We start from the raw sequence: 27975 nt of genomic DNA, 5'->3' as shown, positions 1-27975 counted from the left end.
TCAATCCCTATTTTACATATGAGGGAACTGAGGCACCTAGAAGTTAAAAGTGACCTGCCCAAGGTCACACAGCAGACAAGTGGCGGAGATGGAATTAGAACCCATAACCTTCTGACTCTCAGTGTCCGAGTCCTAAACAAAATTAGGGCAGTGGCCGTAAAAGAGATGTAATACATTCTGCCACGCCTTTCTATGGCTTCTCTTTGAGGGGGAGCTGGAGGGGAAGGCAAGATTTTGATAGCGATCTGTGTTTGTTGGGGGACTCGGAGGGTGTTTGCTGTAGGCCTGTGCTAAGATGTCCAGAGCGCCTGACACAATGAGCAGCAGGCTTGGGAGCTCCTTGAATACTTAGATTTGGAGGAAGTATCTTAAGTAAGCATGGGAAAAGACCAGGGCATATTTTGTGAACGGAAAGTAAGTTTCTCAGGCCCTCTGGGTTTTGAAAACTATTTGCCGAGCTGGACTCGATGACTGCACAAATAATTGGAGGATAAAATCATCCGGGTGAGCAGATCAAGTGAGTTTTACAAGACTTGGTCCTGGGCCTAGAACATTTGAAATTTTCATTAATGTCTGGATAAGAGACTATATTTATTAATACCAAGCTAGGTGGGGTGGAGAGCGACCTTGAAGAGATAATAATCATAATGACAGGTGGGGCGGGTGCCAATCATTGTATTAAATGCCGGCATACGTACAATAGTCAGATCAAAACGCAGTTCCTGTCCGTGTGGGGCTAGAGGTCTCAGAGGGAGAGAAAACGGATTGAATTTCCATTTTACAGATGAGGAAACTGAGGTACAGAGAAGTTAATTGACTTGCCCAAGTTCCCAGAGCAGGCAAGAGGCAGAGCTGAGATTAGAATTCAAGCCTGCGGCCCAAGTTCTTGCCTATACGTCACACTAGGTGCACAAGTCAAATATGAGTCCGTTAGGAGTTAATAATAATAATAACAGTGGTATTTAGTAAGTGCTTACTATGTGCCAAGAACTGTTTTAAACGCTGGGGTAGATACAAGATAATCCCTGTCTCACATAATAACATGATGGTATTTGTTAAGTGCTTACTATGTGACAAGCACTGTTCTAAGCACTGGGGGGGATACAAGGTGATCAGGCTGCCCCACGTGGGGCTCCCAGTCTTCATCCCCATTTTACAGATGAGGTAAATGAGGCACAGAGAAGTGAAGTGACTTGTCTGAAGTCACACAGCTGACAAGTGGCAGAGGCGGGATTAGAACCCACGACCTCTGACTCCCAAGCCCGGGCTCTTTCCACTCAGCCACGCTGCTTCTCCTGAGGCTCACCATCTGAGAGGGAGAGAGCACAGCTACTGAATCCCCATTTTAACAATGATAATAATGTTGGTATTTGTTAAGCGCTTACTACGTGCAGAGCACTGTTCTAAGCGCTGGGGTAGATACAGGGGAATGAGGTTGTCCCACATGAGGCTCACAGTCTTCACCCCCATTTTACAGATGAGGGAACTGAGGCCCAGAGAAGTGAAGGGACTTGCCCACAATCACACCGCTGACAAGGGGCAGAGCCGGGATTCAAACCCATGACCCCTGACTCCCAAGCCCGGGCTCTTTCCACTGAGCCACGCTGCTTCGAAACTGGGGCCTAGAGGAATGAAGTGACTTGCCCAAGGACACAGAGCAGGCAAGCAGGAGAAGCAGGATTAAAACCCAAGCCCTCCGACTCCCCCGCCCAGGCTCTTTCCACTAGGCCAAGCTGCTCCTCTTTCTGCCTCACATTTCAAAGACTGTTAGAACACAAGGGGGGCTCCCATTGCAAATAATGTAGGAACTTAAATTCTTTTCTAAACTGTAGCATTCCCGGTGGCTTGGCAAGCTCTGTAATAAAAGCATATTGGATTCCTTTATCGTTTATAGTTAAGAAATTCTTCTGGCAGCCCCAGGGGCCAGTAGCAGTCCCCAAGGTCATAACTCCTGACCAATTTTAGAAAAATCAATCGAGCTAATGTAGAAAGTAGAGTATTCGTAGCATTTATCTACTTTTCTGTAATTTTTCTTTTAAACGGAGCGGCGTGGAAATACCCCCAGTTTTGGAAAAGCAAAATGGACTAGTGGTTCAAAGAGAGGTCGGGGGGGTTCTAATCCCAGCTCTACCACTTGTCAGCTGTGTGACCTTGAGCAAGTCATTTCACTTCTCTGTGCTTCAGTTACCTCATCTGTAAAATGAGGATTAAGACTGTGAGCTCCTCTTGGGACAACCTGATAAACTTGTATCTCCCCCAGCGCTTAGAACAGTGCTTGGCACAGAGTAAACGCTTAACAAATACCATATATATATATATATATATACACACACACATATATAGGTACATATAGGTCATACTCTGTACTCTCTCTATATATGTGTATATATATATATATACACACACACACACACACACACATATATATATACACACACACAAACACACATATATTATATATATACACACACACACACACAAACACACACATATATACACATATATTTATACATATAGGTCATACTGTGTAGGCTGCTGGGTTACTTACCCTGGAGCCAGTCCAGCCTAACAGAGCATAAGCGTATTGCTCAAATGGACACATGACCAGATCCACACGGATTGCCTTCCAGTTTTTTGCTTCGTGGTTCTTGGATTCTGGAGGAGGTTTATATCTGCCGCTGTCCACTTTTTGATGATGCAATTTTAAAATTAGAAAGCATTTCTGAAAATGATCCATAGCATCAACTTTTCTACTTGGAATTTTGGTTTTTTCAAATGTTGACTCTACAAGGTCATAGTATAAGAGTAATTCCTGGAAAGGAATCGTGTACAGAATTAAATATAAAATAGCAATGTGCACATTTACAAAGGAGCTTTTTATGCAAATAGCCCTCAGATTCTCCTTAAGAGGATGATGGGGAGTTGAGAAGAAAGGGAGACAACAGACAGTTATTATTATTCTCATTCACATGAGGAACCTAAAAATTAATTGACAATTAAATCATTTGAGGCCTTTTTTGCTAGACCACACTGCCTCTTCTCAAAACTTTCTTGTTTCTAGATGGTTAAAATCAATATTATAAGCGACAATCATAGCTACCTGCAACTGAACCCTGCAGGGATCTACACATGGGTACAATCTCACTGTCAATAACATCGTCTTCAACCGAAGGACAAGGCTACGACGTGTACCGTATTCACAGATTTGACTGCCCCATCAACTGAATCAGATTCTCTCCCAGTTGAGAGGAGAGTGTGACGTTATATTTCCAAAGCGAGCAGGCCACCGTGGTCTTCCAGTTACAATTCAGAATATTATATGAATTTTCATCCAAAATACGGTGGAACTATTTTAGCTATGGAATACCTAAGCATCTACTAGGTACTTGCTTCTTACCTGTTTTTCCCATAATTTAATGATATTAGGTAAAAGTTGTTCATCTTGTCCTGATTCTGGATCGGAAATCAAGAAATCCACATCGTGTCCAATTTTCTTACCCCTGGCATTAAGAGATGTAATGATCAACTTACATTCTTGGGAGGTTTCAGCTTTCCATTTGAAATAAACATTTATCTCTACACCATAATCTTAGAATCAAACTTTTTATTCTGCTGCCCAGGTCTCCTTTCTCAAATGGACCTCAGCCCATGTATTCCTTCGCCTGAAAACCCTCCAGTGGGTTTCCAAATCCCTCTGCATTCAGCAAAGCCTACTTGTAAACTCACTGTGGGCAGGGATCGTGTCTATCAACTCTGTTGAGTGCTTAGCAGAGTTCTCTGCACACAGTAAGTGCTCAAGAAATATGTTTGTACTCTCCCGTTAGTACGGTGTTCTACATTCAATAAATACAACTGGTTGATTGATTTTACCACTGACTTCAAGGTACTCCAGGTTTATGTTACTTTATGTTATTTTCAGTTCTCCATATCCATTCCTCTCCGGCTTGCAGGCTTCGCACTTCCCAAACCTTACCCCCTAATTATAGCCTGCTCTCCTCTCAGCTACCTCCAACCCCTTGTTCATACTCTTCCCCCAGCCTGGAACCCCCGAATCAGTCACCCTCCCCACTTCAAAGCCCTCTTAAAATTCCTCCTCCACCATCAAGGTTTCCCCAACTAATTATCAGTACTCCTAATTTTATCAACACTTCAGCCCCTCTTGTACTAATGCATTTATTTATGACCGTACATGTACATATTTCAGTGAAAATTCAATTGCATTTATTCTGATTTGACTATTTGGACATATTTTTATAACTGTTTTCCCCATTAGAGTTCAAGCTCCTTAGGGACAGGGAACATGTCCCGTCAAAGGGCAGGGACTGTCTCCATCTGCTACCGATTTGCACATTCCAAGCACTTAGTACAGTGTTCTGCACATAGTAAGCGCTCAATAAATACTATTGAATGAATGTCTTGGGCTTCTTTTGTTCTTCCCAAGCATTTAGTTCAACGCATTACATTTAGTAGGGGTCAGTAGACACCGATAAAACTACTGTAAATCAGCAACCCTTGGCAATACGTCTTGCAAAAATATCTTTGCTTTGTGGCTGAACAAAATCTCTGAGACTATCATACTTTCTCTTAAAGCAAAAAAAACCGGACATGATCTCCTTACCAACAAACTGTCGTACTGCGATGTTGGCTACACTTCCATTCCATGGTCCCCGGCTGGAGGTGGAACTTAACGAATCAGACTAGAGAATCATGACTGGGGGGGGTCTTGCAGAGTCAAAAGGTTTGGGACCCCCCCTCTTCTGGGTAAACCCGTTGCTGGAAACGTTTAAAGCCACTTGACACTTACCTCCTAAAACCTCCGGTTAGGGTCACCAAAGCTTCTGGCAAGAATGCCCGAACCGCCTCTTTAACTATCAGGTAGACGGCATCTGCTTCTTCCTTAGCCACACAGCTAACAAGATCTTCATAGTAAAGGAATCCTGGAAGGTAATTCCACAGAGAAGTTGAAAGGGTGGTTTTAGTTAGAGAAATATTCTCTCACTCCCTTCCGTGTCACCTTGACTTGCTCCCTTTGCTCTTCCCCCACTCTCCCCACCCCATGTATATTTCTGTAATTTTATTTATTTATATCCTTCTCTGTTTACTTGTACTGATGTCTGTCTCCCCACTCCCAACTCCAGACTGTGAGCTCACTGTGGGCAGGGACTGTCTCTCTTTATTGCTGTATTGTACTTCCCCAAGTGCTTAGTACAGTGCTCTGCACACAGTAAGCGCTCAGTAAATACAGTTGAATGAAAAAAGTACCAAAAATAAAATTTAAAGAAACACAAGAGTCCAATTTAAGTACAAGACTCTAGACTGTAATCTCCTCTCTAGACTGTCAGCTCTCTGTGGGGAGGGAATATGTCTACCAATGTTTACTTTTTTTAATGGTATTTTTTAAGCGCTTACCATATGCCAGGCACTCTACTAAGTGCTGGGTAAGATACAAGATAATCAAGTTGGACACGTGGAGCTCACAGTCTTAACCCCCGTTTTTACAGATGAGGTTACTGAAACACGGAGAAGATAAGTGACTTGTCCAAGGTCACACAGCCGACAAGTGGTGAAGCTGGGATTAGAACCCAGGTCCTCTGACTTCCAGGCCCATACACTAAGCTACGCTGCTTCCCAACTCTGTTGCATTGTGTACTCTCAAGTGCTTAATACAGTGCTCTGCATGAAGTAAGCGCTCAATAAATACCCCTCATCGATTGAATTACGACTTAATTCTAGAAGTACGGTGCAGCCTTTGGGCTAATCCAAAGAGAAGCAGCGTGGCTCAATGGAAAGAGCACGGGTTTAGGAGTCAGAGGTCATGGGTTCTAATCCCGGCTCCGCTTGTCATCTGTGTGACTTTGGGCAAGTCACTTAACTTCTCTGTGCCTTAGTTACCTCATGTGGAAAATGGGGATTAAAACTGTGAGCCCCGCGTGGGACCTGATTACCCTGTATCTCCCCCAGCGCTTAGAACAGTGCTTGGCACATAGTAAGCGCTTAACAAATACCAACATTATTAATCCAGTGAGTTCAGTTTCTTTCATTACAATGAAGAGCTTAGAACAGTGCTTGGCACATAGTAAGCGCTTAGCAAATACCATTATTATTATTATTATGATAGTAATCACATTTGTTCAGTGTTTACTATGTGCCAGGCACTGTATTAAGTGCTGGGGTGGATACAAGCAAGTCGGGTTCGACACCATCCCTCTTTCCACATGGGGCTCACGGTCTTAATCCCCATTTTAAAGATGAGGTACCCGAGGCACAGAAAAGTTAAGTGACTTGTTCAGGGAAACACAGCAGACAAGTGGCAGAGCCAGGATTAGAACCCATGACCTCTGACTCCCTGGCCTCCACTATGCCATGCTTGTGTGCCATCACTAGGATCAACAGAATGTATAACTGGCTCCATGAATTCCCTCAGGCTTCTTCTTAGAAGCAGCCTGGCTTAGTGGAAAGAGCACGAGGTTGGGAGTCAGAGGTCATGGGTTCTAATCCCGGCTCTGCCACTTGTCAGCTGTGTGAGCTTGGGCAAGTCACTTAACTTCTCTGTACCTCAGTTACCGCATCTGTAAAATGGGGATGAAGACCCCACGAGGGACAACCTGATTACCTTGTATCTACCCCAGTGCTTAGAATAGTGCTTGGCACATAGAAAGTGCTTAACAAATTCCAAAATTATTATCATTATCATTATTATTCTAGGTCGTCCTGGTTTGAAAATAATAATAATAATGTTATTTGTTAAGCGCTTACTATGTGCAGAGCACTGTTTTAAGCGCTGGGGTAGACACAGGGGAATCAGGTTGTCCCACGTGGGGCTCACAGTCTTAATCCCCATTTTACAGATGAGGGAACTGAGGCCCAGAGAAGTGAAGTGACTTGCCCACAGTCACACAGCTGACAAGTGGCGGAGCTGGGATTCGAACCCACGACTTCTGGCTCCCAAGCCCATGCTCTTTCCACTGAGCCAGAAAAGGCCAAGGAGCCTAATTACTCTGGTGTGGGGAGAGATCGGGTTCACACAGACCCCTCCTGGAAGAGCGGCGTAAAGCTCTGGAAGGAGGGAAGGGAGAGACCGGAGAGGGGATGGTTCTTTCCCAACACAGAGTGGCCCTGGTGAGGGAACTGTTCCATTTCTGTACTGCCCCAGGGGTAGAGAAGCAGCAAGGTGTAGTGGATAGAGCAAACAGGCCTGGGAGTCAAACAGACATGGGTTCTAATCCCGACTCCTCCCCTTGTCTGCTGTGTGACCTTGGGCAAGTCATTTCATTCTCAGTACCTCAGTTCCCTCATCTGTAAAATGGGGATTGAGACTGTGAACCCCATGTGGGACAGGGATTGTGTCCAACCTGATTGTCTTGTATCTACCCCAGCACTTAGAACAGTGTCAGGCTCGTAGTAAGCGCTTAACAAATGCCATAATTATTACTATTCTTAGGTCCCCAAACCCACAACTGCTGTCGGGGCCGATCTGTTCAGCGGCTTCCTCATGCTGCCTTGGAAGTGACTCAGAGAAGCAGGTTCCCAGCAGATGCAGAGGTGGCCGGCTCATGGAGGAAACGGGGTGCGTCATTTACCCGCTTTCTGCATTTTGGTAAGCTTCAGGCTGTTGTCAGCTTTGACCTCATCCAGAGTTCGGAAGCCCCTTCGATACCATTTCTCAGATGTCTTCAGTCCCACTCCGAAGACAGAAGTGAACAGCTGGAACAAAAAAACAATGCCAATTGCTGTGTACGGAATCGAAAAAACTGCAGCATACTTTCAGGAAATTAGAACAAAATAAAAGAATGGAAAACTTTATTCATACACAGATATATCCCTCTCCTCCTCCCCTTCTCCCATCCCACCCCCTCAGCACTGTACTCGTCCGCTCAACTGTATATATCTTCATCACCCTATTTATTTTGTTTATTTTGTTTAATGAGATGTACATTACCCTGATTCTATTTATTTGCCACTGTTTTTATGAGATGTCCTTCCCCTCGACTCTATTTATTGCCATTGTTCTCGTCTGCCCGTCTCCCCCGATTAGACTGTGCGCCCGTCAAAGGGCAGGGACTGTCTCTATCTCTTGCCGACTTGTACGTTCCAAGCGCTTAGTACAGTGCTCTGCGCATAGTAAGCGCTCAATAAATACTATTGAATGAATGAATGAATATATACTTCCACACGTGGACTCGCCACTGACTGGGTCACTGTCGGCAAGACTGTAATTCAATAATCAATCCCTGGTACTTAATGAGCACTTACTGCGTGCAGAGAACTGCATTAAGTGTTGGGAGAGTACAATATTCATTCATTCATTTAATCGTATTTATTGAACGCTTACTGTGTGCTGAACACTGTATTAAGCGTTTGGAAAGTAAAATACAATAAACAGTAGAGTTGGTAGCTGCAATATCTGACCTCAGGGAGCTTGCAGTGTCCGATGGCTCTGAGCCCTTTATTTAACTGCTGGCATAGAGCACCGGTACCGCATTTATCCCTCATCCTCTAAAGCTGAGGTGCTGCTTCAACTTTACCGGGAAGGTATCAACTGTATCCTCAGCACTGAACTCGTCCGCTGTATCAACTGTATCCTCAGCACCGTACTCGTCCGCTCAACTGTATATATTTTCATTACCCTATTTATTTTGTTAATGAGATGTACATCACCTTGATTCTATTTATTTGCTATTGTTTTAATGAGATGTTCATCCCCTTCATTCTATTAATTGCTACTGTTTTTGTCTGTCCTTCTCCCCCGATTAGACTGTAAGCCCGTCAGTGGGCAGGGACTGTCTCTGTTACCGATTTGTACATTCCAAGCGATTAGTACACTGCTCTGCACAGCGCTGATTTACCTTTCTGACTCCTCCTGGATCAGCACTGAGATTTCAGTCTAGCCAGGATTCAATCGTATTTATTAAGCACTTACTGTGTGCAGAGCGCTGTATTAAGCACTTGGGAAAGTTCAATATAGCAATAAAAAGAGTCAATCCCTGCCCACAAGGAGCTCACAGGCTGGGGGTGGTGGGGTGGAGACAGACATCAGTACAAATAAACAGACATCAATATAAATAAATAAAATTACAGATATATACATAAGTGCTGTGGGGCGGGGATAGAGGGGGAGGGCCAAGGGAGCAAGACAGGGTGACACAGAAGGGAGTGGGAGATGAGGAAAAGTGGGGCTTAGTCTGGGAAGGCCTCTTGGAGATGGGCCTTCAGTAAGGCTTTGAAGCGGGGGAGAGTCACTGTCTGGTGGATTTGAGGAGGGAGGGCGATCCGGGCCAGAGGTAAGATGTGGGACAGGGGTCGGAGGTGAGACAGGCCAGATGGAGGCACAGTGAGAAGATTAGCACCAGAGGAGCGGAGTGCACGGGCTGGGTTATAGAAGGAGAGAAGCAAGGTAAGGTGGGAGGGGGCAAGGTGATGGACTGCTTTAAAGCCAATGGTGGGGAGTTTTTGTTTGATACTGAGGTGGATAGGCAACCACTGGAGATTTTTGAGGAAGGGGGTGACGTGCCCTGAACGTTTCTGTAGAAAGATCATCCGGGCAGTGGAGTGAAGTATGGACTGGAAGGGGGAGAGACAGGAGGTTGGGAGGTCAGCAAGGAGGCTGATGCAGTAATCTAGGCAGGATAGGATGAATTAATGTATTATGTGGTAGCAATTCCCCACTTCAATCTATACTTCACTCTGCTGCTCCGATTATCTTTCAACAGGAACTCTCTGGGCAATTCCTTCCCCACCCCCCAAAGTACAACCTAGCTGGTAGGCATATACCCCGCCCACTAGGAGTTTACAATCTAGAAGAGGAGATAGGCATTAAAATGTTGTGGTTATGATCTCCCTACAGAAACGCTCTGGGCATGTCACTCCCCTCCTCAAAAACCTCCAGTGGTTGTCTATCAACCTTCATATCAAGCAAAAGCTCCTCACTATTGGCTTCAAAGCCGTCCATCACCTTGCCCCCTCTTACCTCACCTCCCTTTTCTCTTTCTATAGCCCACCCTGCACACTCCACTACTCCGCTGCTCACCTCCTCCCCTGTTCACACCTATCCCGCAGTCGACCCCTGGCCCACGTCCTACCGCTGTCCTGGAATGCCCTCCCTCCTCACATCCGCCAAACTAGCTGTCTTCTCCCCTTCAAAGCCCTACAAGGCTCATCTCCTCCAGGAGGCCTTCCCAGACTGAGCCCCCCTTTTCTTCTGCTCCTCCTCCCCTCCCCATCACCCCGACTCCCTCCCTCTGCTCTATCCCCTTGCCCGCCCCAAAACATTAGTGTATATATGTACATATTTATTATTCTATTTATTTTATTAAGGATGTATATATATATCTATAATTCTATTTATTTATATTGACATTATTGATGCCTGTCTACTCGTTTTGTTGTCTGCCGCCCCCCACTTCTAGACTGTGAGCCCGTTGTTGGGTACGGATTGTTTGTATTTCTTGCCGAATTGTACTTTCCAAGTGCTCAGTACAGTGCTCTACACAGTAAGCTCTCAATAAATACGATTGAATTATTGAATTAATGAACGGAGAGGATAAGGTAGATTTTATCGGTTTTGTGAAGGTGGAACCGAAAGGATTTGGTGATGGATTGAATATGTGGGTTGAATGAGAAAGAGGAGTCAAGATAATGCCAAGGTTATGGGCTTGTGAGACAGGAAGGATGGTGGTGCCATTTACAGTGACGGGAAAGTGCGGGAGAGGACAGGGTTTGGGTGGGAAGATAAAGAGCTCTGTTTTGGACATGTTAAGTTTGAGGGGACGGGAGGACAACCAAGCAGGGATGCCTTGAAGGCAGGAGGAGATGTGAGCCTGGAGAGAGCAAGAGAGATCAGGGGAGGAGATGTAGATGAGTATCATCTGCATAGAGAAGGTAATTGAAGCTATGGGAGCGAATGAGTTCTCCAAGGGAATGATTGTAGATGAAGAATAGAAGGGGATCGAGAACTGAACGTTGAGGGGACCCCACAGTAAGGGGGTGGGAGACAGAGGAGGAGCCCATGAAGGAGACTGAGAATGAACGGCCAGAGAGTAGAGGAGAACCAGGAGAGGACAGAGTCAGTAAAGCCAGTAACAACAACATCACCGGACATCTGTATGAGTAAGCATTTCAGTTTGTGTGTGCATGTGTGTGTATCTGAACAAGTGTGTAGATGCAGGTTCCTGAATAAGGCCAATGGGAGAGTTTCAGGGAGGGAAATTGGAGAGATCCAGGAAGAGGGAAGATGAAGGAGGAATGGTTGGGGGCCCAGAAAAAAAAGAACGAAGAGGACCTGAGGTACAGATGGGAGGAGAGGAATGAGGGATACATAGAGGCAGGACCATCTTTTCAATCAGTCAATCAATCAGTGGTACTTATTGAGCACTTATTGTGTGCAATTCACTGTATTAAGAGTTTAGAAGAGTACAACAGAGTTAGTAGACATATTCCCTGCCCTCACAGAGCTTGCGGTCTAGAGAAGACAGATGAAATAAAATACAGATATGTACACAAGTGCTGTGGGACTGAGGGTAGGGTGAATATTAGGTTTGGGAGGGAGATAAGGAGTTCTGTTTTAGACATATTTGAGGTGATGAGATGACATCCAAGTAGAGATGTTTTGAAGGCAGGAGGAAATGCGAGATTGCCGAGAGGAGAGAGAGTTCAGGGCTGGAGATATAGATTTGGGAATCATCCACATAGAGGTGATAGTTGAAGCCATGGGAGCGAATGAGTTCTCCAAGGCACGGGGTGTAGATGGTGAATAGAAGGGGACCCTGAACTGAACCTGGAGGTTAGGAGGTTGGAGGCAGAGGAGGAGCCCTCGAAAGAGACTGGAGAAGGAGCAGTCAGAGAGATAGGAAGAAACCCAGGAGAGGATGGAAAAGAGTCGACGGGGGCCGGCGCAAACAGGGGGACGAGGAGTGGCACTGGGACAGGAATACAGGGATGGGAACGGGAGGTGGAGAGGGAATGGGTGGAGGGAGGGAGGGAAAGGTGTGGTGGGAGGGGAGGATTGGGATGGATTGACTGGATGGAGGGATTAAAGGGTAATGGTGGGGTAAGTGAAGTTTAAGCATTGTAGGTGAGGTAAAAGACACCAATAACTACTTAAAACAGCGATACCCTGAAGAGAGGGTTGAATTGTCTCTGGGTCCCTGAGAGCAAAGAGGCCAGCGTTTAGAGGAAAAGAGGGGCTGGGTTGGTGTGAAGGCAGGCAGCCGTTAATATGTAAAAATGTATAAATCTGGGCTTCTGTCACCTGGGGTTTAGACAGCCACACCTTGATCTGTGTTCTCCCCTGAGGAATCAGTGGCTGCAGGGAAAGGATAAAGATGAAAAGACGAAGAAATGGCTTCTTCTGGGCCACAGCTTTGTGGCCCAATTTTCTGTGACTCCCAACTCATGCCAAGGTCGTTACAATATTATTGTATGAGCTACAGCTACTAGACAATTTTAAGAAAGTAAAATGAGAATGTACTTACTTGGAACGATCTATATCGTTCATCATTTAATACAGCTTTAACACTGGAACTTTCTCCATCTTCAATAATCTCCTGTACCGCCCATTATTTTTTAAAAAAATGGGAGGTGGGGGAAATGAATGAATCCGTGTTAATGTTTATTAGTTGAACTGATTCACTACTTGATTTTGATCACAGAGCTATTTCCCAAGAGTTTTCAAGAGATAGCTTGAAAGTCAAATCTTTTCTCAAGGAGCCCCTTGAAATAGCCAGAAATGATATATAATATGCCCAGCAGGCTGCTCCACTAGATTCTGCAATCAAATACATTTTATTTCTTGAGTTCCTACTGTGTGGAGAGCACTGTACTTAGCACTTTGGAGAGTACCGTACAACGCTATAACAGAGAAGCAGTGTGGCTCAGTGGAAAGAGCCCGGGCTTGGGAGTCAGAGGTCATGGCTTCGAATCCCGGCTCTGCCACTCGTCAGCTGTGTGACTGTGGGCAAGTCACTTCACTTCTCTGTGCCTCAGTTACCTCATCTGTAAAATGGGGATGAAGACTGTGAGCCTCACGTAGGACAACTTGATTACCCTGTATCTACCCCAGCGCTGAGAACAGTGCTCCGCACATAGTAAGCACTTAACAAATACCAACGTTACATTCCCTGCCCAGAATGAGCTTACAGTCTAGAGGGGGAGACAGACATTAATATAAATAAACGAAGAGACCACGGAGAGGAATTTCACTCTAATCAGAAACCTCATGCAACAACTGCAATTTAACACAACCTTTCAACCTGCCCTGTGACCTCTTTCCCTATTTTCTCCCCTTTATAATCCTTCTTGTCATTTTATTCCCTTTACCCCTCTTCTCCCTCCCTCTCCACCCTCCACCTTTTTCACTTCCCGCCTTTCTCGGATGACTCTTTCCCCTCACCTCATCATTATCTCTAACGGCTCAGTGGAAAGAGCCTGGGCTTTGGAGTCAGAGGTCATGAGTTTGACTCCCGGCTCTGCCACTTGTCAGCTGTGTGATTGTGGGCAAGTCACTTCACTTCTCTGTGCCTCAGTTACCTCATCTGTAAAATGGGGATTAACTGTGGGACAACCTGATTCCCCTGTATCTACCCCAGCGCTTAGAACAGTGCTCTGCACATAGTAAGCGCTTAACAAATACCAACATTATTATTATTATTATTATTAAAGTACTTAACCCTTCTCCATAGTTGACCTCTACAGGCTTGCTATTTAATGGCTGCCTGCCAGATATTAGGAAGTGGCTGAGCTCGGAGGTTGAGAGGCCTGATGGAAGTCTTCACTCTAACCTGCCTCCGCTCCTTACTTGGCTTCCAGGAACTAGAAATAACCCAATGGCTGTTTTCTCAGGGTCAAAACAGGAAGTGTGATATGAAACTCTGCTCTGCTACAGCTCAGGATTGAGCGGCTATAACTTCAACACAATTCGAGGTATTTGAGCATTGCAACATAGAACTGTGGGGACCCGTCATGAGGAAATAGTCTACTGTGGGAGAAATCCCCTCAGTATGGAGTCCCACATGGGATTTTCTCTCTCAGCGCTGGAGTCTACCCCCGCCATCTTGGTCGTATAAACACAGTTGTAACTTTTTTAAAAAAGTGATATTTGTTGTGCGCTTACTCCGTGCCAGGCACAGTTTTACTTTTTTCAAGAGATTTCTCCCACACACATTACTTCCTCCACCACCACCTGAGTTGCACGTTCCCCACCCTCCTTCCACAATCGCACCCCCAAAACCAAGAAGAAAAGACCAGTGAAGAAATTCCCAGAATGAAAGCCATCGCACCCTTACCTCAATGATACTTTTCACCTGGTCTCCCAGCCATGGCACCCCTTCTATATCTTTCATTCTGACAATAGTGAATGGAAGGCATTTCAGCACTGAAATGGCTCTCATAAATGCCAGGCAGATTCCCTCATTTTCTCTAAATTCAAAGTCTTTGGCCAGTATTTCAAAGGCATCCTACAGAACAAATTACAATTAGAAAATTATGAACCTTTTGGAAAGATGATCTGCTTCTTTGAAAAGTTTATATTTTCAGATGGATTATTGATCTTCAATATGCACCCAAAAAAATCTATGAAAAGGTAGGCCCCAGGCTTCTGGCGCCTGGGCTTTATAACCAATCTGATGTTTGACATCAAAAATTATTTTAACCATTCCTGAAGTAAGGAAAATCCTGTAATGATTTAATAAGATTATGCATATCTACCATGAGACCCGCATCCCGAATAGCCTCCTCTCCGGTTTCCACACCGCAGACTCTACAAAGAACTAACCCTGCTCACTGTAGGGCATTAGAGGGTTGTAGTAAGGAGAGTTAATAAAAAGCATGAATAAAGAAACTTTTGAAATTAGCTAACATGTACAAGATTACATCACTCTCCACAGAAGTTGACCTCTCAGAAACCAGTAAACAACACAATTATAAAACATATAAATGTAATGCTTTCGCTACTCTGTCTGCTTTTCACTCTTTAATTTAGGCCCGGAACTGATTATGCCAACTTTGTCAATCAATATCTGTTATAGACCAGCAATCACTCCAGTGATCAGAGAGGGAGATAGGATACCCTCATATCTGGATATCAGCAGCCAGGTTTGCTACTTTATCTTATTATTATTATGAATGAAATTACAAATGATCATTTATCTATTATTTATTGACTACTACTACTGCTAATAATAATAACAAGAACAGTATATTTAAGCATGAACTACTTGCTAAGCCCTGTCCCAAGTCCTGGGGCAGCTACATGATAAGGTAAGACCCGTTCCCAGGCCCACACAGGGCTAATATTCTAACAAGCCAACAAGAGAATCAGATGAAATTTAAACAGGAATGCTTTAACGATGTGTTATCGATATTTCCAAAGCCTATAATTTATTTCTGCCATATTTTTGAATATTTAAAACATGAATGCAGTCAAATATTTATATTAATGCATATTATGAAGGAATAGGTGAATTTTTGTGGTATTGCTTTGTATCAATGACTCACCGTAAATTTTTGGTTACAGTTGTTTAAAGTTGTTCTTCTTTCACAGGCATACTGGGAGACTTGCTTGGTAGCAAGCGATGGAGTCTCTGTCATACAGTTGATGGGGGCTGAGTTGGTTAAACAATTTCCTCTCATCTAAATCAAAAAAACAGAAGTTGAATCCCAGATTCCTTTTTCCTGAGATCCGATTTCCTGCTCCACATTTCTCAATCCTCAGATACCATTACTTGACAGTTATTTGTACGCTGAGCTCAAATGATCATGCTGTTTATCAATTAATAATATTTATTGAGCATGTGTGTGCAGGCATGTACTAAGTAATTGAGAGAGCACCATCTTATCTATCTCTCCACTGACTCCTTTCCCAAATCCTCCCCCTAGCCTGGAACTCCCTTCCCTTCCATATATGCCAGACCACCACTCTCCCCACCTTCAAAGCCTTATTAAGGTCAAATCTCCTCCAAGAGGCCTTCCCTGATTAAGCTCTCTTTTCCCTGGCTTGCTTCCCTTCCAAGTCGTTCATGCCCTTGGATCTGTGAACTTAGGGCTTTTGAAATCCACTCCACCCTAAACCCCACAGTATTTATTACCGTCTGATGTGGGCAGAACCTTTCACCATGTCATTGTATATTAAGTCTTATTTTTTCTTTAAAAATTTGGACATAATTTTACCGCAAATTGTATTTTCACTGCTATATATACTCCCGGACATATTAAAAATGAGACGACTATTTTCTTGAGATAATTTATTTTTTGGAAAGTGTAAATTTTTATTTATGTCAACAAGTGTTGAAGTAGCTGAGAAATGTAATTTCACTGTCATGAAGCAGTTTTTCATGGGAAAAATCTATCTCTGAAGTTTGTTAGCTATTTCTGCTGGCACAAGAATATGTCATCCCCCCTTATGAAATTGAATTTGAGATTTCATACCAGGTAGAGGTTGAAACATTTTTACTAGTGTGCCTTAATATAAAAAGTAACATTAAAGACAGAATATTTTCTTCAGATAGAGGAGATCCTCTAGTACATTTTCCATTGTGTTATTTATTTTATAGCATACCTAGGAGTAGTTATTAGAACCAGCACCATCTTGGACCTTTGTAAATTTTGCAAAGCTAGATGGAAAATTATCTTTATTGCATAAAAATGCAGGAAGCCTCAAATTTTTGCCTTAAATCTATTTGTAGGTATATTCTGCAGATGTTTGAAGAAATAACATTTTAATAATAACCATGTAGGAGCTTCTTTAATTTAAATATTAAATTGGCATTCATCCAATTTTTGGAATCTAAAGACTCTTAAACTGATCATCTTTTTCATCCCAGTGATAAGGCGGGTTTCCTTTTCTAGAAAATACTCTTCTGTCTGACAATCAGGGATACCTCTGTAGGCCTTTATAGAACCCATTTAAGAATAGCGTTTCCTTTAATTTTTAAGGAAATGAATGAAGTTTAGATCAGCTCAGTAAATACTTCAGTTTGCATCTATAGAACTATGTTTTCCTGAGAAATTGATTTTGCCAAATTTCATACTATGTATTCATTTTATAACTCTGAAAAATTCTTCAGAAAGCATTAATGATTTCCTTCCAGGCCATTTTCTTGCTCTGTCTCCCACCCCTTCAGGCTAATCATTTTTAGTTCTTTGAAGATTTCTAAAGTTCCTTACTGAAAGTATTTACTTTTCTATAAATTCCTAAGTTCAAACTCAGTAAGCAAAAATCAAATGAAGAATGCCAGATTCAGTTTTTGTTAGAGTTGTTAATGTTGCTCTTCACCACCTCTCCAGGAACTCTCCATATCACTGAAATATTTGTTGGTATCCCATTGTCAAGTCATCACCAATTTAGGCATCACATTTTCATATCTATAGGATAGGGTGCTTCATGTTTTCCATTAAAATCTCATTTTCTTTTCCTTTCCCCCAAATAACTAAATAACTCAGTTCTAAGTTAATATACATATTCTCATCCAAAGCTTTAAAAATGGAAAGAGCACGGACCCTAGAATCAGGGCTCATGAGTTCGAATCCCAGCTCTGCCACTTGTCGGCTGTGTGACTGTGGGCAAGTCACTTAACTTCTCTGTGCCTCAGTTCCCTCATCTGTAAAATGGGGATTAAGACTGTGAGCCCCACGTGGGACAACCTGATTCCCCTATGTCTACCCCAGCGCTTAGAACAGTGCTCGGCACATAGTAAGCGCTTAACAAATACCAACATTATTATTATTATTATTATTTATGTATCTTTAAATTATATATTATGAATTATTTATTTATATTAATGTCTGTCTCCTCCTCTAGACCATCAGCTCATTTAAGGTAGGGAAGATGTCTGTTAATTCTGTTGCACTGAATAAGCACTTAGTATGCTCTGCACATAGTAAGCATTCAATAAATACCATTTGAATGCTAACCATCTCACTGTGCCTCCATCTCATCTAACTTGCCTCTGACACCTCACCCACATCCTGCCTCTGGCTGGAATGCCCTCCCTCCTCAAATCTGACAGACAATTACTCTCCCCCTTTTCAAAGCTTTATTGGAGAAACATCTCCCCCGAGAGGCCTTCCCTGACCTCCTTTCTGCTTCTCCCACTCCCTTCTGCATCACCCTGACTTGCTCCTTTTGATCATTCCCTCCCCAGCCCCCCAGCCCCATAGCACTTATGTACATATCTGTAATTTATTTATTTATATTAATGTCTGCGTCCCCACTCCCTAGACTAGAAGCTCGTTCTGGGCAGGGAATGAGCCTGTTTATTGTTGTATTGTACTCTCCCAAGTGCTTAGTACAGTGTTCTTCACGCATAAGTGCTCAATAAATATGATTGAATTGAATTGAGTAGCTATGTTTCCTGCCCTCAAGGAGATTACCATCTTATGGATTAGTATTAAAATCAGTTTTCAGAAGTGGGTTAAATGTCTTACTGTGGTTTTCCCCTCTATGTTTGGCCATGGGGGGGGTGGGAGGAATCACCTTGAAATTGTGACCTCTGTAACTTCAAAACATTTTCATTAATCTGCATCAATTGAGAAATGCCATTATTCAGGTAATTAAAAATGAAGATTCATGCTATTTTAAGAAAAAAAAATTGTCCTCAAGTCCTAGTACAATATCCTCTGCTGACTTTAGAATTACCCAGACATTTGTAAAAAAGAGGCATAGATTTCCCCAGCACTCAATTTGATCCACTCAGGGGAATTTCAGTCCTGCTCCTGAGGAAATCCATGCTGCTTTAGAGTAATCTAAATCATTCTAAATTTACCTTAGAGCAAGCTCCTGAATTATTTTCCTCTAAGAGTAGTAACCATTCCCTCTGTCTACTCTGAGAGTGGTTGGAAATATTCCAAAGGATGAAGGAAGTCTTACAGAACCATTCAGAGAATGAGAGGGGTTCATTTGTAAAGGGTTAACCAGATAGATAAATTAAAGTTACTTATTGCTCCATAAACCATGAAATGACTAGCTTGCTACCAGTGAAGACCCACAAAACGCTTTCAGAAGGCAAATGAAAGCAGATACCCCCTGAAGAGTGAGAAAAGACATCTATTTAGATGTGGGAGAGCTACAAACACCCAGCAATTTAAAACTGCAAATGAAGGCAGCTCATAACTGGAAATGTTTATGCATATACTTCTCACAGCTGGAAATTATTATACCTATACTTTTCCTAAGAGTAGGCTGACAATCAAAAAGATGATTCTCAGAAGGGTTTTTAAAAACAGTATTTGTTAAGTGCTTACTATATGTCAATGTTCCAAACGATGTTCTGTGCTAATGTTCTAATGTTCCATAATTGTAAGTTAATCAAGTCAGACATAGTCCCTGTCCCACATAGGGCTCACATTAGGATTAGTAGGGAGAGCAGATATCGAATCCTTGCTTTTTACAATCGAAGAAACTGAAGCACAGAGAAGTTAAGTGACCTGCCCAAGGTGGCACAGCAACCAAGTGTCAGAGCTGGGATTAGAACCCAACTCCTCTTAATCCAAACCCTGTGCTTTTTCCACTAAATCATGCTGCTTCTCAGGTTTGCAGTATTCCTAAACGTAGCAGGTGAAGAAATTGCCTCATTTTCTAACAGCTTTACTCTTTCAGAGCCAGAAAAAGTAACTTTAACCTGGGAATCAGAGATTTCAGGATTACCGTTTACCAAGAGCCAGTGAAATGAGGGAAGCATTGATTACAAGCTCCTTGAGGGCAGGGATCATGTCTATGATCATCTGTGGTATTTACTGAATGTTTACTGTGTGCAGAAGACTGTACTAAGAGTTGGGGAGAGAACAATACAACAGAATTGGTAGACACATTTCCCATCCACAAAGAGCTTTCAGTCTAGAAGGAGAGACAGACATTAATATAAATAAATCCTTTATAATATATAATTCACAGATATGTACATAAGTGATATGTGGCTGAGGGCGGGGCAAATAAGAAGTATCCGAAGGCCACAGGTCCAAGGGCCTAGACTTAATCAGAGAAAGTCTCTTGGAAGAAATGTGACTTTAATGCGGCTTTGGAAGGGGAGAGGTGGCAGAGCATATATGGAGTGGGAGGGGCTTCCAGACCAGAGGAAGGACGTGGAAAAGGGGTCAGAGGTGAGATACACGAGAATGGGGCACAGTGAGCGAAGTGCGTCCGTGAGGTAAGGTAGAAAGGGACAAACTGGTTGAGTGCTTTAAAGCCAATGATGAGGAGTTGTTATTTGATGCAGAGGCGGATGGGCAACGCCTGGAGATTCTTGAGGAGCTGAGGGGAAGACGTGGACTGAACATTTTTGAACAAAAATGATCCAGGCAGCTGAGCGAAGTAAGGACTGGAGTGGAGAAAGGCAGGAGGCAGGGAGGTCAATGAGGAGGCTGATGCAGGAGACAAGCAGCGTAGGATAAGTCTAATAATTCTCCCAAGCACTTAGTACATGCTCTGCATTCAGGAGGCACTCAGTAAAATACTAATGAGTCAAGGTTTCTATAAGAGAGCAAGCAGAAGATGAAACTTCTGCAACCTATAAAACAGGAAATTTCACAATGGGAATATTGTCAGCTGAGGAGCAGGTCTAAAGGAGAAATGGGAAATATTACACTCAAGACTAAGGTTTGGGGAAAAAATGCACTCTATGAAATTGAACTCCCATATAATTCTAGAGTGCCAAGTAAAAACATGAGAATGATGATGAAGAGGGAGAAAAAACAGAGAATTTAAGGAAATGTACTGGAAAGATTAACAAATTATTGAAAGTATTAAAATTATATTCTGTAGGGTATAAATTGTCTTAATATTTACTCTAAAGGGGAAGATGTTATGAGTGACTGTTCTAAAGGGTCAGAGAGAGATGTTACATGCTAGAAAAGAACTGAACACTGAACAGTTTAGTCTCATTTTCTCATAGTCTCATTGAAATAGTGAAATCATATAAATACAATGATTTGTTGTTTCCTAGGACAAGCAGCGTCTTAGTGCAAACACAAAATTAAAGCTAAAGGTAAATAGGTGTGTTAGTGTGTTTGTGACTGAGTGTGCATTTGTGTGCATTTCTGCATTTGAGTGCATCTCTGTGAACATGAGTGAGATGGGTGGTTTTTTTTTGTGTGTGTGGCATTTGATAAATTCTTACTATGGTCATTCATTCAATAGTATTTATTGACTGCTTACTATTCATTCAGTAGTATTTATTGAGCGCTTACTATGTGCAGAGCACTGTACTAAGCAGCATGTACAGAAGCAGCATGGTTCAGTGGAAAGAGCACAGGCTTTGGAGTCAGAGGTGATGGGTTCGAATCCCGGCTCTGCCACTTGTCAGCTGTGTGACCTTGGGCAAGTCACTTAACTTCTCTGTGCCTCAGTTACCTCATCTGAAAATGGGGATTAAGACTGTGAGCCCCACGTGGGACAACCTGATTCCCTTGTGTCTACCCCAGCACATAGAACAGTGGTCTGCACATAGTAAGCGCTTAACAAATACCAACATTATTATTATTACTAAGTGCTTGCAACGTACAATTCAGCAACAGATAGAGACAATTCCTGCCCAATGACGGGCTCACAGTGATCAGACACTGTTCTAAGTGCTGGGGTAGATATAAGATAGTCAGGTTGGATGCAGTCCCTGTCCCATATGGGGCTCACAGTCTCAATCCCTTTTTACAGATGAAGTAACTGAGGCCCAGAGAAATGAAGTGACTTGCCTAAGGTCACACAGCAGTCAAGTGGCGGAGCCGGGATTAGAACCCAGATCCGTGCTCTATTCACTAGGCCATGTTGCTTCTCTAGAAGGTTGAGGTCTCTGCCACAGTCACGGCCAGAACAGCCACCGTTCCCACTGATGCTTCAGCCAAAGGAGGACTTTTTTGGGTTCCCCTGGCCATAATATAGGTGACTATTTGTCAGCCAGCATTTCAATGCGGTCCCATCTAATGTTGGATGTCTGGTCACTGCACGCACAGGACTTTTCCTCCTTTTGAGTGTAGGGGGCTATGAGGATGTCAGCTGCAGCGGCAAAGCCTTCCTCCAAAAGCTCCATCACTACTTCTTTAATGACTTCAGTCAAATGTCCTTACCATTCATTCATTCATGCAGTTCAAACCTTCTAGTCCGGCTGTACCCTAGAAGTCGTTCAGTCAGTGCCAGATCTAGAACAGTGCTTGGCACATAGTAAGCACTTAACAAATGCCATTATTATTATTATTTTTATCTAATGTCAGTCTGGCTGATTTAATTAAATCAGGGTCCAACACGCAGGGGAGCCAAACTTGACTGGTTTGCTGCCAGCCACGGCCTCTTCCCCCTCTTCCCCAGCTCTTCCTTTTTTTTTGACTTGTCCTCCTCTTCTTCTTCCTCCTTTTCCTACTTCTCCTCCTCTTTACTGGCCCCACCTCCTGCCCATCCTTGACACCATCACCCCCATCGCTATTCTGCTACCGTCGGTTCATTCCTTCATTCAGTTGTATTTATTGAGCACTTACTACGTGCAGAGCACTGTACTAAGAGCTTGGAAAGTACAATACAGCAATAAAGAGACAATCCCTGCCCACAACGGCCTCACAGTCAAGAGGGGTGGGACAGACATCAAAACAATTAAACAGGCATCAATATAAATAGAATTATAGATATATACATATATACAGAAGTTCTGTGGGGTGCGGAGAAGGGGGGAAGAGCAAAGGGAGCCATTCGAAGTGACGCGGAAGGGAGGGGGAGCTGAGGAAAAGGGGCTTAGTCTAGGAAGGCCTCTTGGAGGAGGTGGGCCTTCAGTAAGACTCTGAAGGGGGGAAGAATGTTTGCTTGGTGGGTTTGAGGAGGGAGGCGTGCCAGGCCAGAGGTAGGACCTCACCTCCAGCACTCCTACAGGAAAAGGAGTCAGTGAAGAGACGAGGAGGTGGCTGCAGAAACAGCAAGAAGAGAACTTAGTTCTTATATTTACAATTGAATCCATAATACACTAGTTCCATCACCACATGCAGAATTATTCCATATATGAGAACTGAAATCATCTAAGCCTTTCCAAGTAAGTTCATCTACAAGGAGAATAGTCTAAATAGAGCATTAATATGGGAAGCAGGGAAGCAGCATGGCCTATTTTTTTATGGCATCTGTCAGGGACTTGTTCCCTCTGTGTCAAACACTGTTCTAACTGCTGGGGTAGTACAGGTTAATAAGATCAGACACAGTCGCTGTCCCGCTTGAGGTTCAAAGTCTAAGTAGGAGGGAGAACAAGTATTCCCATTTTACAGTTGAGGAAACTGAAACACAGAGAAGTTAAGTGACTTGCCCAAGATCACACAGTAAGTAATTGGCAGAGCTAGAATTAAAACCCATGTTGTCCTGATTCCCCAGCCTGTGTTCTCTCCTCTAGGCCATGCTGCTTCTTCAGTGGAAAGAGCACAGGCCTGGGAGTCAGAGGTCCTGGGTTCTAATCCCTCTTCCACCACTTGCCTGTGTGACTTCAGCTTCTCTGTGTCTCAGTTTCCTCAACTGTAAAATGGGGATTCAATGCCTGTTCTCCCACCTACTTAAACTGTGAGCCCCATGTAGGATGGGGACTGTGTCCAAACACTGACCAACCTGATTAGCTTGTATCTACCCCAGCGCTTACAATAGTTCTTGACAAATTAAGTGCTTAATAAATATCATAATAAATTATATTCATTCATTCATTCAATATTTATTGAGCGCTTACTGTGTGCAGAGCACTGTACTAAGTGCTTGGAATGTACAGTTCAGCAACAGAGACAATCCCTAAATGGTTACAATTTTCTAGCTTATAAATTCACTGTTCAAATTGCAATGATTCATTGGATTGAAATAGTTATTAAGAAAACTTACCAGTTGATGCTTTCCTATTGCTTCCACAGGTTTTCCCACTTTCATACATTCTGTTAGCCAGGAAATATCAAGGAGTTCGAACCGAGAGCTGTCCCCTACATTCTGTACCGCTAGCCATTCCAAAACATCTGAGCAGGAATTGTTTTCTGCCACGATATGAGTGACAGACTCACTGTAAAGAGAGAGTAGTTTTCTAATTTCTGAATTAGAGCAGAGAGAAGATTAATCGGCTCTCCAGAGGAAATCACAGAAACAAGTCATTTTTGTCTCTACCTTTAAAGTGCAAGCTCCCTATGCGTAGAAAATGTGTTATTTTATTTATCAGTACTTCCCAATCGCCTAGTTCAATATACCTCACCAAGTGAGCACTTAATAAATATTGCTGCTGCTATTACTAGCTCAAGTTTTTCCTCTCAGTGCTGGGGAAGATGCTTGATTCTCTTATTTGAAGGATGCACAGGGAGAATTTGTAGAAATTCCACTTTTTCAAAGTGAGTAATCAATACTCACCTAATCTCCCCCCAAAACAACAGAAAATTCACACTACCTGTAGAATTAAATGCTTTGATGCAGGAAAATGAATCAATTTTTGTCTCAGAAAAAAATCGTAAATCAATCCATTTAGTGAACAGTGACAGTTTTAGGGTTTTTCAGTCTGTCATTCGTTATTCTCATTAGACTGTTATGACTTTTCTTGTGTGAAAAAAGTTCAGTTTGAATGAAAGAACTTCTGCTTCCTGTGGTTTATTTTGCCTTCTATAAAGTATTCCTATTTAATGCGTTGTGCCAAGCTGCAGATCTGGGAACTTTGCCATCATCAAACTCACAGAAACAGTTTATTCACTGTGCCCCAGTTTCCTTTGTTACCTGTACAGCTGGGCTTGACTCTTGCAAGCAATTCTACCTACTTTGAAGTACTTCCTCGGCAAAAGTTGCAGCACTTTAACGACAAAAAAACTAGAATAAATTTGCTCTGTGTCATTTATAACCGACTGCAATCTTAGAGCATAGTTCCTAAAGAAAACTATATAGGCAAAATTGTGTTCTCCTGTCATCATCTCTAAAGATAGTCAGCATATCCTGAAAGACACTTTCATGTGTGAAATAAAACCACAATAGTGTTCACTCTTTTACAAGAAGCATAATTTAACAAGGGGATTGGTTTCTCCCTCCTGATTCGGATGGGTACGAAGGTGTGCCTTCATGAGCTGTGAAATACTTTCCACTTTCACCCATCCATCTTCCTACCCATGTGAATTCTACATACACACCCTGGTATTCCTGGAAGACGGTGGACTCCAAGAAAACAAGTACCATATCTCCTCCGTGGAACACCAATCAATCAAACAACAGTATTTATTGAGTGCTCAATGATTGTAGAGCAATGTGCTAAGAACTCGGGGAAGTTGAATACATCAAAAGCACTCTGGGGAATTACCCTTACCCTTCCAAGACCACCAACCTCAGGCCTCCCTACCTTCAAATCCCTCCCCAAATCCCACCTCCTCCTACTAGTGTTCAACACCCTGAGTTATAGCAACTCAACAACCACCTCTAGCACTTAGAGATTTATTTCTACCCACCCTCAGTGTTTCCCCATGCTCATATATCCAATTGAACATTCACTTTACTTATTCTGATTCCACTGCTTGGAAATATTTTGATATCTGTCTCCTCTGGTGAGTGAAAATTTGTCATGGACACAGAGCTTGTCTGGCGCTTCTGGGGTATTTTCTCAAGTTGATTGTACTCTGTCAGCACTCAACAAATACCACTACTTCTGCTTTTATAGTGGCTTCCTCTGCAATCTTGACTGAATCAGTGAAGTATCTGCCATCTCCACAGTGACCCTAAAGTGCTAATAAGCATAAGGATTTTCTCTGGGGTATAGGCTCCCTCTATAGAGCTTGGAATTTAAATATAGATGAGGGAAGGAGGGGTTTCACCAGTTTTACATCAGCCAGCTCTCCCCTTATACGGTGGAGAAAGTCAAGTTCAATTCAGGCAATTCACTTTCTTCTTCAACCACATACCTTAATCCCAGTGTGTATTAAATAGCTTCACTATTTCTGGAGAGCAATTTTTCACTTTAGAAATTTCATATTAAATCAAATTAAGCTGGTGGTGGGTTACTGTTTTTAATTGTTAGACTTTTTTTAACTACTGAGTCATTAACTAGCACAGATGAGAAATACGGATCATATCTTACAAATTAAAAAATGAATTTATCCTAATTTTTTATACTCTCTCTACATGATCATCATTAACACCATCAGTATTTACTGAGGACCAACTATTGGCAAAACACTGAACTAAGGACTCAGAAGTCTAACATAAAAAGTAAAAGACACTTCAGAGAGCTCCCAATATCCCAATATTGTTATGGTTTTCTTCCATCCAGTTATTAAAACTCTTCTTCCTTGTAAATAAAGACACACATTTGAGTAGTTATTTAAAATGAACTATAGCCTGTTTAAGCAGAAAAAATCATGCATTTTATTCATATTAAATAGCATTCAGTTTTGCATTTAATGCTAATTATTATTCAAAAATTCAAATAATTTGTTTATTACCTTAACTCGCTTTCAACCCTGAAACCTTTTCTTCTTGCCAGCTCCATCAGGAATGCCCTCCGTGTTGTTCCCATTTTCTTCTCCAAGATGAAAAGGACAAATTCATTAAACTTAATCTCATAGAGAGTGGGGGAAATACAACCATTCATCCTTCTCCTTTTCTTCTTCAAGTCTGAAATGGTAGCACTGAACCTATCCATGTTGCAAGCTGCTGCCTACTTGACTATCCAAGTGATCATGCAGTAGCACAGCTTACCAACAGCTGTCTTTGAAGTCATGCTACTGTTTTTCCTCTGAAGTCAGAAACAGGGACCATATTTGCAGAAAGGAGTAGCGGCCCTGCAGACAATGAACACCTCCTGAACCCTTTGGGATTCTTCTTTGTTAAGAAAACACTGTAGATCTGTTTGTTGCTGAGACTGGATTGCTTTGGAACACACCGCTTCCAACAGATCTTCCCTGACTCATTCATTCAATCGTTTTTTTTGAGCGCTTACTATGTGCGAAGCACTGAACTAACTGCTTGGGAAGTACAATTCAGCTATAAAGAGAGACAATCCCTGCCCACACCGAGCTTACAGTCTAGAAGAGGGGAGACACCTCAACTCTTATTAGCTACCACTTATACTTTATTTTTTTTTTTGTTTCACCACTTGCACACATAAACAAAATTTAGTGCTTAGTCAACTGAACAGTCAATTTTACTTATTCTGGCTAAACTGTTTATGAATATTTCTAAGTCTTCCCCATCTTAAGAACATACGCTCCTTCTTTGCAGGGAACATGGCAAAAGACATGTTCTTTTATTGTACTTCCCAAGTGCTTAGTACAGTCATCTCACTAAGTAGATACTCAGTATACATCACTACTGTTACTACGGCTATTTCGGAGGTTGATCTTATAATCAGAGTCAATTACCTCCTCTTCAGTAAATTCTTCTCCCTTCCCTCTGGCATTCCTCCCTTCATCCAGATTTCTCTGGGCAACGTTATTGGAGGCAAAAGGGGGACTTAGCATGGAGAGTATGGGAATGATGCAATCTCGGGTCCACTTCCCACTTGGCTTTAGAGATTAACAAGATGGAGGCAACACACAGCCAGAGTAGTCTCCAATCAAGGGCTATTCCTTTTGTGCTGGGATAAAGCAATTCTTTTCCCTATTCCGCATGTGCCCTGTAAACAGAACTTGGTCCTGTACATATTTCCTAGAAAGAGAGAAATTTGGCCCTGTGTTTTGGGTTCTAGAACATTTCAGAGAGTCACAGGGGATTCTGGAAGATCTCGGCCTACACCCACTTGGCAGTCACTAAGGTACCAGACAATCAAATTTATTGAGCACTTACTATGTTCAGAGCCCTATTCTAAGTGCTTGGGAGAGTGCAGTATATCCCCAAACTAGAAACGGATCAAGCTTACCTTGCAGTCCCAGATACTAGATCCACTAAGAAGATCCACTTTAGGTCTAGGACAGCCCTGAGGTAAGAAGACCCCGAGGAAGATAGGGCAATTCCAGAGAATCAGGACACCTAGATTCATTCATTCATTCAGTAGTATTTATTGAGCACTTACTATTTGCAGAGCACTGTACTAA

The 27975-nt window shown here is 42.7% G+C and overlaps 1 protein-coding gene across 1 annotated transcript in view; it reads right to left on the bottom strand.

The window, feature by feature from the left end:
• DNTT (DNA nucleotidylexotransferase) overlaps positions 1–26602 on the bottom strand; it is a 38723-nt gene extending 12121 nt beyond the window's left edge. The window contains exons 1-9 of the mRNA XM_029061259.1: positions 26386–26602; positions 23813–23984; positions 15490–15624; positions 14280–14450; positions 12471–12542; positions 7581–7704; positions 4805–4937; positions 3398–3500; positions 2549–2812 (exon numbers count right to left, since the gene is read on the bottom strand). Coding sequence (XP_028917092.1) covers positions 2549–2812; positions 3398–3500; positions 4805–4937; positions 7581–7704; positions 12471–12542; positions 14280–14450; positions 15490–15624; positions 23813–23984; positions 26386–26585 — 1374 coding nt within the window. The 5' untranslated portion in view covers positions 26586–26602. The remainder of the gene's footprint in view (positions 1–2548; positions 2813–3397; positions 3501–4804; positions 4938–7580; positions 7705–12470; positions 12543–14279; positions 14451–15489; positions 15625–23812; positions 23985–26385) is intronic.
• Between the last annotated feature and the right edge of the window lie 1373 nt (positions 26603–27975).

The sequence above is a fragment of the Ornithorhynchus anatinus genome, chromosome 3 (assembly GCF_004115215.2).
Source record: "Ornithorhynchus anatinus isolate Pmale09 chromosome 3, mOrnAna1.pri.v4, whole genome shotgun sequence".
NCBI lineage: Eukaryota > Metazoa > Chordata > Mammalia > Monotremata > Ornithorhynchidae > Ornithorhynchus > Ornithorhynchus anatinus.
Note: the sequence above shows the minus strand (reverse complement) of the source record. Positions and strands in the feature narration are given on the sequence as shown.